This window comes from Oncorhynchus masou, chromosome 5 (assembly GCF_036934945.1).
Source record: "Oncorhynchus masou masou isolate Uvic2021 chromosome 5, UVic_Omas_1.1, whole genome shotgun sequence".
Taxonomy (NCBI): Eukaryota; Metazoa; Chordata; class Actinopteri; order Salmoniformes; family Salmonidae; genus Oncorhynchus; species Oncorhynchus masou.
The window spans coordinates 26,040,680-26,054,258 of NC_088216.1; the positions used below are offsets into that span (position 1 = coordinate 26,040,680).

The following is a 13,579-nucleotide window of genomic DNA, read 5'->3' on the forward strand; positions in this document are numbered from 1 at the left end:
AGACCAATCCACGCGCTGTTGTTCAATGAAGGATGCCCAGGCCAGCCAATCGACAAGAGCTCTCAGTGTGATTGAAATTAAATTTAGCCAATGAATAACCTGAATCCTCTCACAACCGTCGATGGACGCAATTTTAACCAATGGATTATATAGATTAGTGTCAATAGGGTGGATTTTAAGGAACAGGTGGACTAGGCAAAGGGCCTATTATAATGCCTTTACATTTAAATGACGTCTATAATGTCCAATAAGGGCTCTATGGGACAAATCGGTCAAACTCAGAATGACATCCATTTTGATCAATGAGCTTGTTTTAAGCCATTTGAATCAGATACAACCTGCGACAAAAGCACAGATACAGTATGTTATTAGAATGGATAGGCTATACTCAGTTTGTCATAGTCAACACACAATAAGGCTTACGGATAACAAGGTAGGAAGGCAGTGCTGATAAGAGCACAAGGCAAACTGTTACAAACATGTTTATCACTCAAACTAAATTACAGCAGATCTGTAGTGATGTAGGTCCTCGGGTAATCTATAGTAATAACATGTGCATGTTTTCTAAATACTCACCTACACCTTTGTCAATATCCCAGTCATTTGTCATCTGTTACAGGTGTAGCGCAATCATTGAGTGCATGCAAAATAGGCTTATTATGCATGATGATCAAGCTTGCAAAATTATGTCTAGGGGAACTATCAGATGTGCATTTCTGTTTATTAAAACATTATAGTACCACTTTACACTAGTACCTAGTGGCCTACCCTTAGGCTGATTTGATTTATGACATGGATAATAAGCCTGTAGAGCAGGGGTATTCAACTATTACCCTACAAGGTCCGGAGCCTGCAAGTGTTCTGTTCTACCTGATAATTAATTTTAAACACCTTGTGTGCCAGGTCCAGGTCTAAATCAGTCCCTGATTAGAGGGGAACAATGAAAACAAGCAGTGGCACTGGCTTCAAGGTCCAGAGTTGAGTTTGATGGGTATAGAGGGCAAGAATTTGAAACCAGTCAGCAACAAGAGACCAGTTAATGGTTAGAGTAATTTCCATTTCAACACAATCAGTAAAACAATTATACAAAAAAAATCAGCTCAGAATTTAACATATCAAATGATTAAATTCTTAGTGTAGATCTGCTGGGCCTTCATATCTAATTTCCTATGTCAATGTATCATCACAAACCCATTCACACAACTGGATTCTCTCTATAGAGGCAAATCACCAATACTGCTGGCATAGTTAGCTGTCAAGTTCATCTGTTGTTCATCCATTGAGCTGGCCCCCAACATAGGAGTATGTGTGAATGAGCAGTCCTTGTTCTCCTTAAAATCATCCTTCCTCTGTGTGTGTGTGAGTCTGTGTGTGTGTGAGAGTCTGTGTGTGTGCATGCATGAATAGGATAACAATGAAAAAAGAGCACTATGACATAAGCATACGTTTGGTAGGGGGGAACTAAAAAGCAAAGCAGTCAAAATTACAGGATGAGTTGTTTTTGTCAAGTGCAAGTGTTAAAAACGATTCTGTGTTAAGATTGCCTTTATGCTTTGCATGCCTCTTGCCCCCACAACTATACAACAGGGTGTGTGTTGTCATTGGTGGTTTAGTTATCAAGAGTGTATGACAGAGTAAAAACATTTGACACTGATGCTGTTTACACTACTACTTAATTGTTAAATCAGTCTGTATGGATTGAAAGGGCCATGTTCATCATTACCACAAAAACACCATACAGGGAACTAACATACACTGAGTGTATAAAACATTAGGATCAACTTCCTAATATTGAGTTGTGCCCCCTCATGAAGGCCTGCATGTGTGTGTCAGTGGTCATGTGTCACTATGTACAGTGGGGCAAAAAAGTATTTAGTCAGCCACCAATTGTGCAAGTTCTCCCACTTAAAAAGATGAGAGAGGCCTGTAATTTTCATCATAGGTACACTACAACTATGACAGACAAAATGAGAAAAGAAAATCCAGAAAATCACATTGTAGGATTTTTTATGAATTTATTTGCAAACTATGGTGGAAAATTAGTATTTGGTCACCTACAAACAAGCAAGATTTCTGGCTCTCACAGACCTGTATCTTCTTCTTTAAGAGGCTCCTCTGTCCTTCACTCGTTACCTTTATTAATGGTACCTGTTTGAACTTGTTATCAGTATAAAAGACACCTGTCCACAACCTCAAACAGTCACACTCCAAACTCCACTATGGCCAAGACCAAAGAGCTGTCAAAGGACATCAGAAACACAATTGTAGACCTGCACCAGGCTGGGAAGACTGAATCTGCAATAGATAAGCAGCTTGGTTTGAAGAAATCAACTGTGGGAGCAATTATTAGGAAATGGAAGACATACAAGACCACTGATAATCTCCCTCGATCTGGGGCTCCACGCAAGATCTCACCCCGTGGGGTCAAAATGATCACAAGAACGGTGAGCAAAAATCCCAGAACCACACGGGGGGACCTAGTGAATGACCTGCAGAGAGCTGGGACCAAAGTAACAAAGCCTACCATCAGTAACATACTATGCCGCCAGGGACTCAAATCCTGCAGTGCCAGACGTGTCCCCCTGCTTAAGCCAGTACATGTCCAGGCGACTCTGAAGTTTGCTAGAGATCATTTGGATGATCCAGAAGATTGGGAGAATGTCATATGGTCAGATGAAACCAAAATATAACTTTTTGGTAAAAACTCAACTCGTTGTGTTTGGAGGACAAAGAATGCTGAGTTGCATCCAAAGAACACCATACCTACTGTGAAGCATGGGGGTGGAAACATCATGCTTTGGGGCTGTTTTTCTGCAAAGGGACCAGGACGACTCATCCGTGTAAAGGAAAGAATGAATGGGGCCATGTATCGTGAGATTTTGAGTGAAAACCTCCTTCCATCAGCAAGGGCATTGAAGATGAAACGTGGCTGGGTCTTTCAGCATGACAATGATCCCAAACACACCGTCCGGGCAACGAAGGAGTGGTTTTGGAAGAAGCATTTCAAGGTCCTGGAGTGGCCTAGCCAGTCTCCAGATCTCAACCCCATAGAAAATCTTTGAAGGGAGTTGAAAGTCTGTGTTGCCCAGCAACAGCCCCAAAACATCACTGCTCTAGAGGATATCTGCATGGAGGAATGGGACAAAATACCAGCAACAGTGTGTGAAAACCTTGTGAAGACTTACAGAAAACGTGTGACCTCTGTCATTGCCAACAAAGGGTATATAACAAAGTATTGAGATAAACTTTTGTTATTGAAGAAATACTTTTTTCCCACCAGAATTTGCAAATAAATTCATCATTTCTAATTTTGTCTGTCATAGTTGAAGTGTACCTATGATGAAAATGACAGGCCTCTCTCATCTTTTTAAGTGGCAGAACTTGCACAATTGGTGGCTGACTAAATACTTTTTTGCCCCACTCTATGTGTGGATTGAGATGTGCATTACCCTCAGAACAGCCTCAATTTGTCAGGGTAGGGACTCTACAAGGTGTGAAAAGTGTTCCACAGGGATGCTGGCCCATGTTGACTCCACTGCTTCCCACAGTTGTGTTAAGTTGGCTGGATGTCACTTGGGTGGTGGACCATTGTTGATACACACAGGAAACTGTTGAGTGTGAAAAACATAGCAGCGTTGCAGTTCTTGACACACTCAAACAGGTGCGCCTGGCTCCTACTACCACTTTACTTCAGTCAATTGAAAATGATTGTGCAAAAGAGGGAAGCCATATTTTTTCTGTTTTACTGAAAATGCTAGCCTGTGGCCAGCTTGGGGTACCGAGGAACAGAATGATGAGCAAGTTACAATCAGGGATTTTTTGACAATTAAAAACAACAAACAAAGATCAACCATGGCCTCCTGTGGGCCAATTGGAGTCCACAAAAACCCTCATAGCAACAGGAGGGAAGAAAACAAGAAAATTATGATAATGGAAAAAAATAGTAGTACAAATGGACCAGTGCATCAACTTCAGTTCATAGGTACAGTGAATATCTGTCTAGGGATTGATTCAAAGTCTAGGTTCAAGTTGTTGTTTTTTTTGTTTTCAGGTTGTTACAGGCTAGACGAGTCCGTTCTCCAGTCCATTCTCAATGAGGCTGTGTCCTTTTTTGTCCCAGCCCCATGTGTGCACTCCGTATGGACAATTTTCCAGCATTCCACTACTGTCCCTTTCTACTCTCATTGGCCAAAGTCAAGAGAAGGGCTAGGTAATCTGGACCCCTTTGACTGCAGCCGACTGGATTCAGAGGGTGCCGAGGACTTTGATTGGCTGATGCTGGAAGACTGGCAGACCAGCAGACACCTCTTCCAGTTACGTCTGAGACTCTGCCTCTTTCTCTACTCCAGCCCCTGGTCGAATGCTCTTGATTGACAGGTACATCTCTTCCTCTGCATCATAGTAGTAGAACTTCCTCAGGTATATGATCAGTGGTCTGGAGAGGGAGAGGTCAAATGAGTAACACCTTATGCAAAAATATACCTTTACATTATGTTTAGCATGTGAAGTAGTTTTCTTTCTGTGTATAACACTCTCCATAAAAGAAAGGAAACTGATGATGATGATGATGATGGATTGAATTAAGTAGTATTCTATCTGTGTATAACACTCCATAAAATAAAGGAAACTGATGATGATGATGATGATGATGATTGCATTAAAGTACAGCTGCTATATATAGCACTTTTCACTTGGTCTCAAAGCGCATCATCCATGTCTAGTCTGTCAGCAATCAAGGATTATTTCCATTAGTTCTTTATTTAAACTAAAAGAATATGCTGAGGCATTTCTGTCAAAGCTCAGGAGAGAATGCTTATTCACTAACAACTATTTCCAAGAAAACAAATACAAGGTTAAAATGAATGACTAAATCAATATTTGGGTAAATTGAGTATGGCAGTACTTGGGCAGCGGCAGCTCCTGGATGTGGTCGATGCGGACCATTTGTCGTATGCAGAAGCGACAGAGGTGCTGCAGGGACTTGACGTTGCTGAACCGGGACACTGGGTAGAGCAGCTGCACCGGGGTAGGGGGGAGCCCTGGAACACACACACACACATTCGACACGCACACACGAATGAGCACAAACAACCAATACAGATGTTTGTAACTTCTCAGCAACCTTGTATGCTATGCTTACTGTCATTACAACCACTACACTATGTGGTAGTTCACATAAACATCTAATTGGTTAGGCCGTGTAGGAATGGGGGACGTTTTTACCTGGCACACGTGAACGCAGGAAGTAGAGGAATTTTCCATTTTTGGAGTGCATGATGGCTCGCTCGATAAACTCCACCACAGAATGACATCGGTCCTCAAACTTGGGATGACACCACAAGCTGAATGTCCCTATAGATGGAAACATGGAAGGGACACACCACTGAAGGTTACACCGAACACTCACACGTACATAACATTTAAAGGGGAATGAAATAGAACCAAATACCATTTAAAGGGGAATGAAATAGAACCACATACCATTTAAAGGGGAATGAAATAGAACCAAATACAATTTAAAGAGGAATGAAATAGAACCTAGTGGTACCACTTTATTTAAAGTGTTCAGGTATAATGCTTTATTACTTTTTTTAACGGCACGCATTATATCATATGTCATGTGGCAAACCTGTTTTTCTCAACTACCCTGTGAGTTGGGTGGCTGATATTTGCAGTATGTGTAAAACATAAATATAATTAACTGCATGCTTTCTGTCTGTCATATATTTACACTGCATGATGAATGTGTCTGTATGTGAGTAAATCCTGTTAGAAGTGCTTTATGCATATGCCATGTATATTTGCGAGCATGTCGTTGTCATTTTCCCACTTTGTGTGTGGGTGACTCACCACTTTGCTCTGTGTGTGTGTGTGTGTGTCTGTGTGAGTGTATGGGTGTGTGTGCGTGTGTACGTGTGTTAATAACCATAATGACTGAGTGAGTAGCTACAACATTTCTATTACGACACCTCTTCAGTGATCCGTAGGGGTGTGGTGTGTGTAACTCACCTCTGTATTGCTCCGTGCGCGTGTGGTGTGTGTAACTCACCTCTGTAGTGCTCCATGCGCGTGTGGTGTGTAACTCACCTCTGTAGTGCTCCATGCGCGTGTGGTGTGTGACTCCCTGGGAGCGGAAGCTGAGGCTGAGGATGTAGCGGGGGTCAGAGCTGTCCCTCACCAGGAACGCCCCGTCAGGCTTCCCCTTTAACTTCATCTCTGCATCTTCCCAGTTCATAGGACCCCAATACCAGCCACACTGGGGATAGACATGTAGATGATTATGAATGAATATCATAGAAACATACACACACTCACACACAAACCATCCATAGAATTGAATACAAACACAGAACTGAATTAATGTCATGAGGCAGTTATTATCAATTAAAGGTTTGTTATTACACACACACACACACACACACTTGGCAGTTATTATCAATTAAAGGTTTGTTATCACACACACACCAAGGCAGTTATCATCAATTAAAGGTTTGTTATCACACACACACCCACCCACACCAAGGCAGTTATCATCAATTAAAGGTTTGTACCTATTTGTTAGTATGTAACCCAATCGATTAGTAGTGATTCAGTCAATATGTATGTGTTTTTGCGAGTGTTGTTGAGTGTGTCGTAATTACTTTTTCCAGCTCTCTCAGACTAGCGGTGAAGTTGCTGGCCTCAGGCCGCCTCAGAGGACAGAGCCTTGGGGGCGGGGCCAACCTGGAAGGGGGAGGAGCTGAGAGGAGCTGTGAAGAGGTGGAGTGAGGCAGGGCCCGGAGGAATGCATCTGAAACAAATGGAGAAATATTCAGCTAGACACAATGATATGAATGTGTAGCCCAAATGTGTAGCCCAAAATGGGAGTTGCAAGAAAGTACAAGTTAAATGCATAGATCTCAAGTTAGGACTTGTTACTAATAGATGATAACAGTGTTCAATTGGAGTAAGACTGCCTAGACAGACCAGGTGCCACAAATACTAATTCTCAAGGCATATAATACAAATATTAGACAAGCATTGGTGTCCGACCGCACACCATGCACCTTCACGATTCATTTCCACGCTGATCGGTCTGTATAGTCTTTCCTGAATACAAGCACTTACAGTATTTCACCTGAGGGAAATTATGCAACCTTCACCACAACAAGCAAGTGTCACACCATATCACTCTATGAACTTAGGCATTAGCCGACAGGCATATAGGTTTTATGTTACATATATATTCAGTACTGCAGATATTACACATATGAAGGATTACTGATATATTCACACGTTTATAAATACAGCATTATAAATATATCATATTGGTACTGTTTTGTATTATGGTCTTTTCAGAGTCTTAGCTCTGGCCATTACGTGCTCTATTACGACACCGTCCGCCCGTTTGCCCCATGCACAGCTCCCAGCTCTCTGCTCTCTGGTGTCTTACCATTGAGGCTGATACTATGCTGGATGGTGGCATGGGAGGGATGAGGAGGAGGAAGAGGCAGGGGAAGGGACTGTAGGGAGGCCCCCATAACACTCACTAGGAAAGGACCAGGCTGCGGCCCACCTATGTCATCTGGAACAGAGCAGGGGGAAGGGGGGTTTCAGACCAGGGAGGGGTCTATATCACAGGCTTTCTCAACTCCGCTCCTTTGGACCCACTGTGATATGAAGTTTTCATCTCAACTTTTTTATATATATATATATTTTTTAATGCACTCCTTGAAGTATTCTAGGGTAACTAACAAATCAAAACTACATCTGATGTAAGTTGATATTTATAGGTTGCGAGAAATGGGTGATTCAACGTGACATTCAGCAAATTGGTTTGTCCTTGTTTCACTGCTTGGCTGAACATTCAATTCTGGTAGGTTGAGAGGGTAGGTCCCCAGGATCAACGTTGAGAAACACTGGTCTGTAAGGCCACAATACAACAGTCCCTCATGGCTGTTGATGTGAGTGTTGCCGTGGGGATCAGAGAAGGTGTAAAGCTATTAGGCTCTCCATCACCATAGAACAGAATGGGTATGTTTATATACTGTGATATAGCTTTCAGGGGAGGGAGGTAATACAGTGGCTATAGGAGAGTAGGGTGAGTGAGGGTATGCAGTAATCATTTTTAGTGTTTATGTGTGCCTACAGGTACAATCATAAGCAAAAGAGATGCGTGCAAGAAAGGGAGGGACACAAGGAAACACACAGAGAAAAATAGGCTACTCTATAGAGAGACACACAGAGAGAAAGAACAGAGAGAAAGAAAGGAGGTAAAGTACCTAATAGACTGAGACTTCTGCGTGGCGGAGGTGGAGGCGTGGGAGGGTGCGGAGTGTTCGCCCCTCTCCTCGAAATATCCACATCCACCAATGAAACAGTCTCGCCTGCACCCAGAAATGGAAAGAAGGAAAGAGAAAGAGAGAGAGGGAATGTGAGTAAGGAAATGATAGAGGAAGAGAGTGATGCTAGTAAAGAAACGTGAGTTCTTGGACCAGAGTTTGCCTCCTCAGCCAAGAAATGGTAGAGCCCCTTACCAGTGAAAGGAGCAAAGGAAGCAGGAGAGAAAGCACTTTGGGCCCTGGTCATTCGGGGTTGGCTGTGGCAAGAGAAAGACAGCAAAATAGGAATGAAATAAGTTATAGATGGATGGAATATAGAGGTGATCGGGTGAAAAATAGATATTAGAGTTAGGTAGCCTAGATTTAGAGAAACCCAGATTTAGAAACAATTCTGACAGTTCTGGGCCTATAATATCCGGATATAAAATATTATATTTTAGGATAGGCTCTACAATAGTACCTGGCACTGTAACCAATATATAAATGAGTTGATCTCTATAGCCTGCTATAAATTATAGGTATACAATCAGTAATTACTCACAATGCTTAAAAGTGTGGAAGTCCTTACCTGTCCACGTCATGCTCCCCACCACTTCCACTGGCCATGTCCGTCAGACTTCCAGCGGAGGAGATTGAATAGGCCACTGATGGCCTCTTATCCAGAAGGCTATTGGAACCACTACAGCTTTTAGTTCTGAAAAGTTTACTCAGGCGTATTTTAAGTGAGCCCTTTCTGGACTTCCCTGGAACTTTGAGTGTTTTCTCGACCCGACCGGTTGGAGTCCGGGGCTCACTGACGCAGTTGTCCGCCCGCTTCCGGGGTGTCGATGCCTGGCTAGGGGTTGGACTGAAAGGTCGGTCCGAGCTCGGTGTAGCCGCAGAGGCCCCAGGTAATGTCGACACCTCCGGATTCTGTTCTGTATCCCCCGGGCTCGGTTGAGTTGGGTTAGGTACGTTTCCATGCAGGCTACATACTTGTGCGTCACCGTGCGCCGACGGACAAGGTTCTCCAGCCACCCCTTCCATCTGTCTGGTCAACTCTGCCTGAAAGCTACTGAGAGAAAATGCACCGGACATCTTCTGAACTCGACGTGCTCGACTTTCATCCGAATCATCCTCTGGGCATCCAGTGATACCCAGCCTGGCCACGTCCCCAGTCCCCAGCCCCTCTAGCACCAACAAAGCATCGCTAGTCTCAGTGGGGTCATCCCCATGCCCCATCCCCGCTGGTGCCGGCCCATGTGCGCCCTGACACGAGCACTGGGGCATCGCCCCGTCCTTGAATAATATCTTGGGTACCGCGCCGAGCCCCAGCTCCCCGAACCTTCTGGCCAGGTCGAACACTGGGCCGTCGGGCAGCTCCCCGGTTGTGCACCCCCATTTCGACTCTATCATTGTGAAAGGATTGGATTTATCCCTTAAGGGAGGCCAGTCTGATGGGTTGGTGATCAAACTGTGCCGGTGGCATAGCTCACCTCCCTCGATATCGGCAGCAGCCGTGGATAATACCACCCGGGGATGCAGACCCCAGCTCTGGGACAGATGGTTCTGCTGTTGCGCGTCGCCGGCACTGAGCGTATTGTTATTGATGCCTCCGGTTAGGTCGGAGACAGAGCCGGAGGTCTTGTCCAAACCATTATGTTTCCTCGACTGATTCCGACCGTCGGATTCACATTCTAAAATCCCCTCACCATCCCTCAATATGTTGGGAAACACAAGGAGCTGAGGCCGTAAGCCGCCTCTGTGAGCAAACTCAAAGCCCTTGGCCTCCATGGCGCTGTGTGGAGGAGGAATAGACACCGACGGTTTAGTCGCCATCACCCCGCTGTCAGGTGCCGCCGTTCCGCCGCTCTGCAGTGCATTGTTCAGCGAAGAGAGATTGCCGGAATGCGCGAGGCCTGTCGTGGGATCTCGGGCGAATTCCAAGCCCCCTTTCATGTTGCTATGAGCCAAGACCTCTTTACCGAGTCCTGCCACCACTCCACCCGACGACAGATTCCCATTCTCCTCGTCCAAGCGGTCATCCTCGGCCGCGGAAACCAGGCGCATCAAGACAAAATCGGGAGACATATCTTGCGCGTTGTTCATAATTATTCCTCAATTCACGAAAGGGAATAAACGAGTTCTACGCTTCACATAGCTACCGCGGTTTGATGGATCCCCGTTGTCTTATAATAAAGAAGGGCCAAAGCGCTATCTACCATAAATAGGCTACAAGCGAATAAACTATTTCAAGCGTTCTTTCATTATCGCACAGATAAGCGCCTACAAAAAAACGACATCCATTTATATTCTAACGAAGACCGAGCGAGTGCACGCATAAATATATCCAGCTTGCTGTTGTAAGCAGGCGAACCCCGGGGTCAAACATACGGTCTCATTTGTTAGGATAAAAAGCCACACAAGTCTGACCACTCTCTCTCTCTTTCTCTCCCTATCTCTCTCTCTCTCTCTCTCTCTCTCTCTCTGGTTCCCAGCGAAGCCCCACCCGCTCCCTCACTTCCGCAAATCCTATGCATTCTGCGTTCAGTGTGTCACTTTGTGTACCTTGTCTCTGTCTCCCTCTCCCTCCACCGTTTCAATTCAAGGGGCTTTATTGGCATGGGAAACATATGTTAACATTGCCAAAGCAAGTAAGGTAGATTATACACAAAAGTGAAATAAACAATAAAAATGAACAGTAAACATTACACTCACAAAAGTTCCAAAAGAATAAAGACATTACAAATGTCATATTATGTATATATACAGTGTTGTAACGACGTACAAAGGTTAAAGTACAAAAGGGTAAATAAATAAGCATAAATATGGGTTGTATTTACAATGGTGTTTGTTCTTCACTAGTTGACCTTTTCTTGTGGCAACAGGTCACAAATCTTGCTGCTGTGATGGCACACTGTGTTATTTCACTCGGTAGATATGGGAGTTTATCAAAATCAGGTTTGATTTCAAATTCTTTGTGGATCTGTGTAATCTGAGGGAAATACATGTCTCTAATATGGTCATATTGGAATATTTAGGCTACTATGCCAAGTCACTGATTGCAAAGTAGCCTAGCACTCTGAAATGATTCATTATTAGTTTAATTTTGTGTGTATTTGTTTAAATTGCTAGATATTACTGCACTGTTGGAGCTAGAAAACACAAGCATTTTGCTGCACCTGCGATAACATCTGCAAATCTGTGTACACGACTAATAAACTTTCATTTGATTTCTCTCTCTAATATGGTGCAGGAGGTTAGGAAGTGCAGCTCAGTTTCCATCTAATTTTGTGGGCAGTGTGCACATAGCCTTTCTCTCTCCCTGTAGTGTGAAGTGATGAGAGAGAGAAATCATATGAAAGTTTATTGGTCGTGTACACAGATTTGCAGATGTTATCGCAGGTGCAGCAAAATGCTTGTGTTTTCTAGCTCCAACAGTGCAGTAATATCTAGCAATACACACAAAATACACACAAAATAAAACAAATAATAAAAAATGTCAGAATGCTAGTGTCACACCCTGACCATAGTTTGCTTTGTATGTTTCTATGTTTTGGTTGGTCAGGGTGTGATCTGAGTGGGCATTCTATGTTGGATGTCTTGTTTGTCTATTTCTATGTCTGGCCTGATATGGTTCTCAATCAGAGGCAGGTGTTAGTCATTGTCTCTGATTGGGAGCCATATTTAGGTAGCCTGGGTTTCACAGTGTGTTTGTGGGTGATTGTTCCTGTCTCTGTGTTTTCACCAGATAGGGCTGTTTAGGTTTTCACACATTTATTGTTTTGTTAGTTATTTCATGTCGAGTTCCTTTATTAAAGAACATGAATAACCACCACGCTGCATTTTGGTCCGCTTCTCCTTCACCAGAGGAAAACCCTTACAGCGAGGCTACTTTGCAATTTGTGACTTGCATAGTAGCCTAAATATTCTAACATTCAAATTGTTCCTATTATTGACATTGATTGGGGGAAATTAATTCAATACAGGACTATATTTGTTGTTGCTGAATTTGATTGATTGATGGCTGTATAATAGGCTATGTATTGATTCATTGCAAGAATCAGCATAGTAATAACATCCGTAATAGTTTAGGCAATAATAAACATTTAGTATGCAAGGCCTATTTTGATTTCACTGCATGTCTTGGCAAATTATTGCATGACTTCAACAAATTAGTCCATTATTTTCTCCAGTGCACAGAATAAAAATCTGACCACTTGTGCCAATGGCTGTGGGCAGTGCTGGGCACCTGTTCTGCTCAGTCTGTTCTTGGCATCTCACCGCCCAGTCTTCGCCAACTTAAAAGCTGTGTCAATTTCAATTCAATTTGGCTCAGGAAGAAATAATCTAACATTGTGCTATTAAAGTGACTAAGGAAATTAGGGGAGAAAAATAAGAAATAAAAGATTCAGATTCTATTCTACTCCAGACTGTGTCACAGTGTCAAAACATCCTGGACGAGAGTCCTTACACAGGCCCTCACACTCTATGACTGCACTTAAAAACATAAATATGGTGATTCAGCAATCCACGTGTCACTCATAAAATGTAATGTCATAGAATAGAACAGGATAGAATATAAATTCCACCAATTCATTTTCAAAAGATAAATCATCATGGGCATTTATAATTAGACCTCTCCTATCATAACCATTTGACTTCCACTTTTAGCCTGCTAGATCCAGAGGAGTGGCCTCCTAGACTGCACTCATTGTTCCCCAATTAAAGTGATAAGACATGATTGGGTGATTCTAGAGCCTTCCATCAGAGCAAGCCGCACGGTTCTGAGCTTGACAACCTACATTTCAGAAATGCCTATCTCCCCTTGTTGGATCCCCTATTTCAGGATGCTATCAATTTCCTCCACCTCTCATATACAAAACACACCATCTTGCAGACAAAGGATGACAAAGGTTTTCACCCATAAATCATGACTCATTCAATCCATCGTAAAAATACAATTGAAGTCGGAAGTTTACATACACTTAGGTTGGAGTCATTAAAACTCGTTTTTCAACCACTCCACAAATTTCTTGTTAACAAACTATAGTTTTGGCAAGTCAGTTAGGACATCTATTTTGTGGATGACACAAGTAATTTCTCCAACAATTGTTTACAGACAGATTATTTCACTTATAATTCACTGTATCACAATTCCAGTGGGTCAGAAGTTTAAATACACTAATTTGATTGTGCCTTTAAACAGCTTGGAAAATTCCAGAAAACTACGTCATGGCTTTAGAAGCTTCTGATAGGCTTATTGACATAATTTGAGT

The 13,579-nt window shown here is 43.0% G+C and overlaps 1 protein-coding gene across 2 annotated transcripts; it reads right to left on the minus strand.

Moving 5' to 3' along the window:
- Positions 1 to 3,727: 3,727 nt before the first annotated feature.
- socs7 (suppressor of cytokine signaling 7) lies at positions 3,728 to 10,757 on the minus strand. 2 transcript variants are annotated; one of them, XM_064964147.1, is made up of 9 exons: positions 8,890 to 10,757; positions 8,517 to 8,578; positions 8,262 to 8,366; positions 7,433 to 7,564; positions 6,642 to 6,790; positions 6,088 to 6,256; positions 5,224 to 5,352; positions 4,904 to 5,039; positions 3,728 to 4,435 (listed from the first exon to the last, which is right to left on the minus strand). In XM_064964147.1, the coding sequence occupies exons 1-9, from the start codon at positions 10,407 to 10,409 to the stop codon at positions 4,315 to 4,317; spliced, it is 2,523 nt and encodes an 840-aa protein (XP_064820219.1). In that variant the 5' UTR covers positions 10,410 to 10,757; the 3' UTR covers positions 3,728 to 4,314. The 2 variants fall into 2 exon arrangements, with proteins under 2 accessions (XP_064820219.1, XP_064820223.1); XM_064964151.1 differs by lacking the exon at positions 7,433 to 7,564.
- Between the last annotated feature and the right edge of the window lie 2,822 nt (positions 10,758 to 13,579).

What these genes read in the sequence shown, in the direction of transcription:
- socs7 (XM_064964147.1), bottom strand. Translation starts at nt 10,409, where the DNA reads ATGAACAACGCGCAAGATATGTCTCCCGATTTTGTCTTGATGCGCCTG. An exon ending in CAGAAGTCTCAGTCTATTAG is followed by an intron (nt 7,565 to 8,261) that starts GTACTTTACCTC and finishes GCTCTGTTCCAG; the next exon opens with ATGACATAGGTGGGCCGCAG. An exon ending in GTCTGAGAGAGCTGGAAAAA is followed by an intron (nt 6,257 to 6,641) that starts GTAATTACGACA and finishes GTCTATCCCCAG; the next exon opens with TGTGGCTGGTATTGGGGTCC.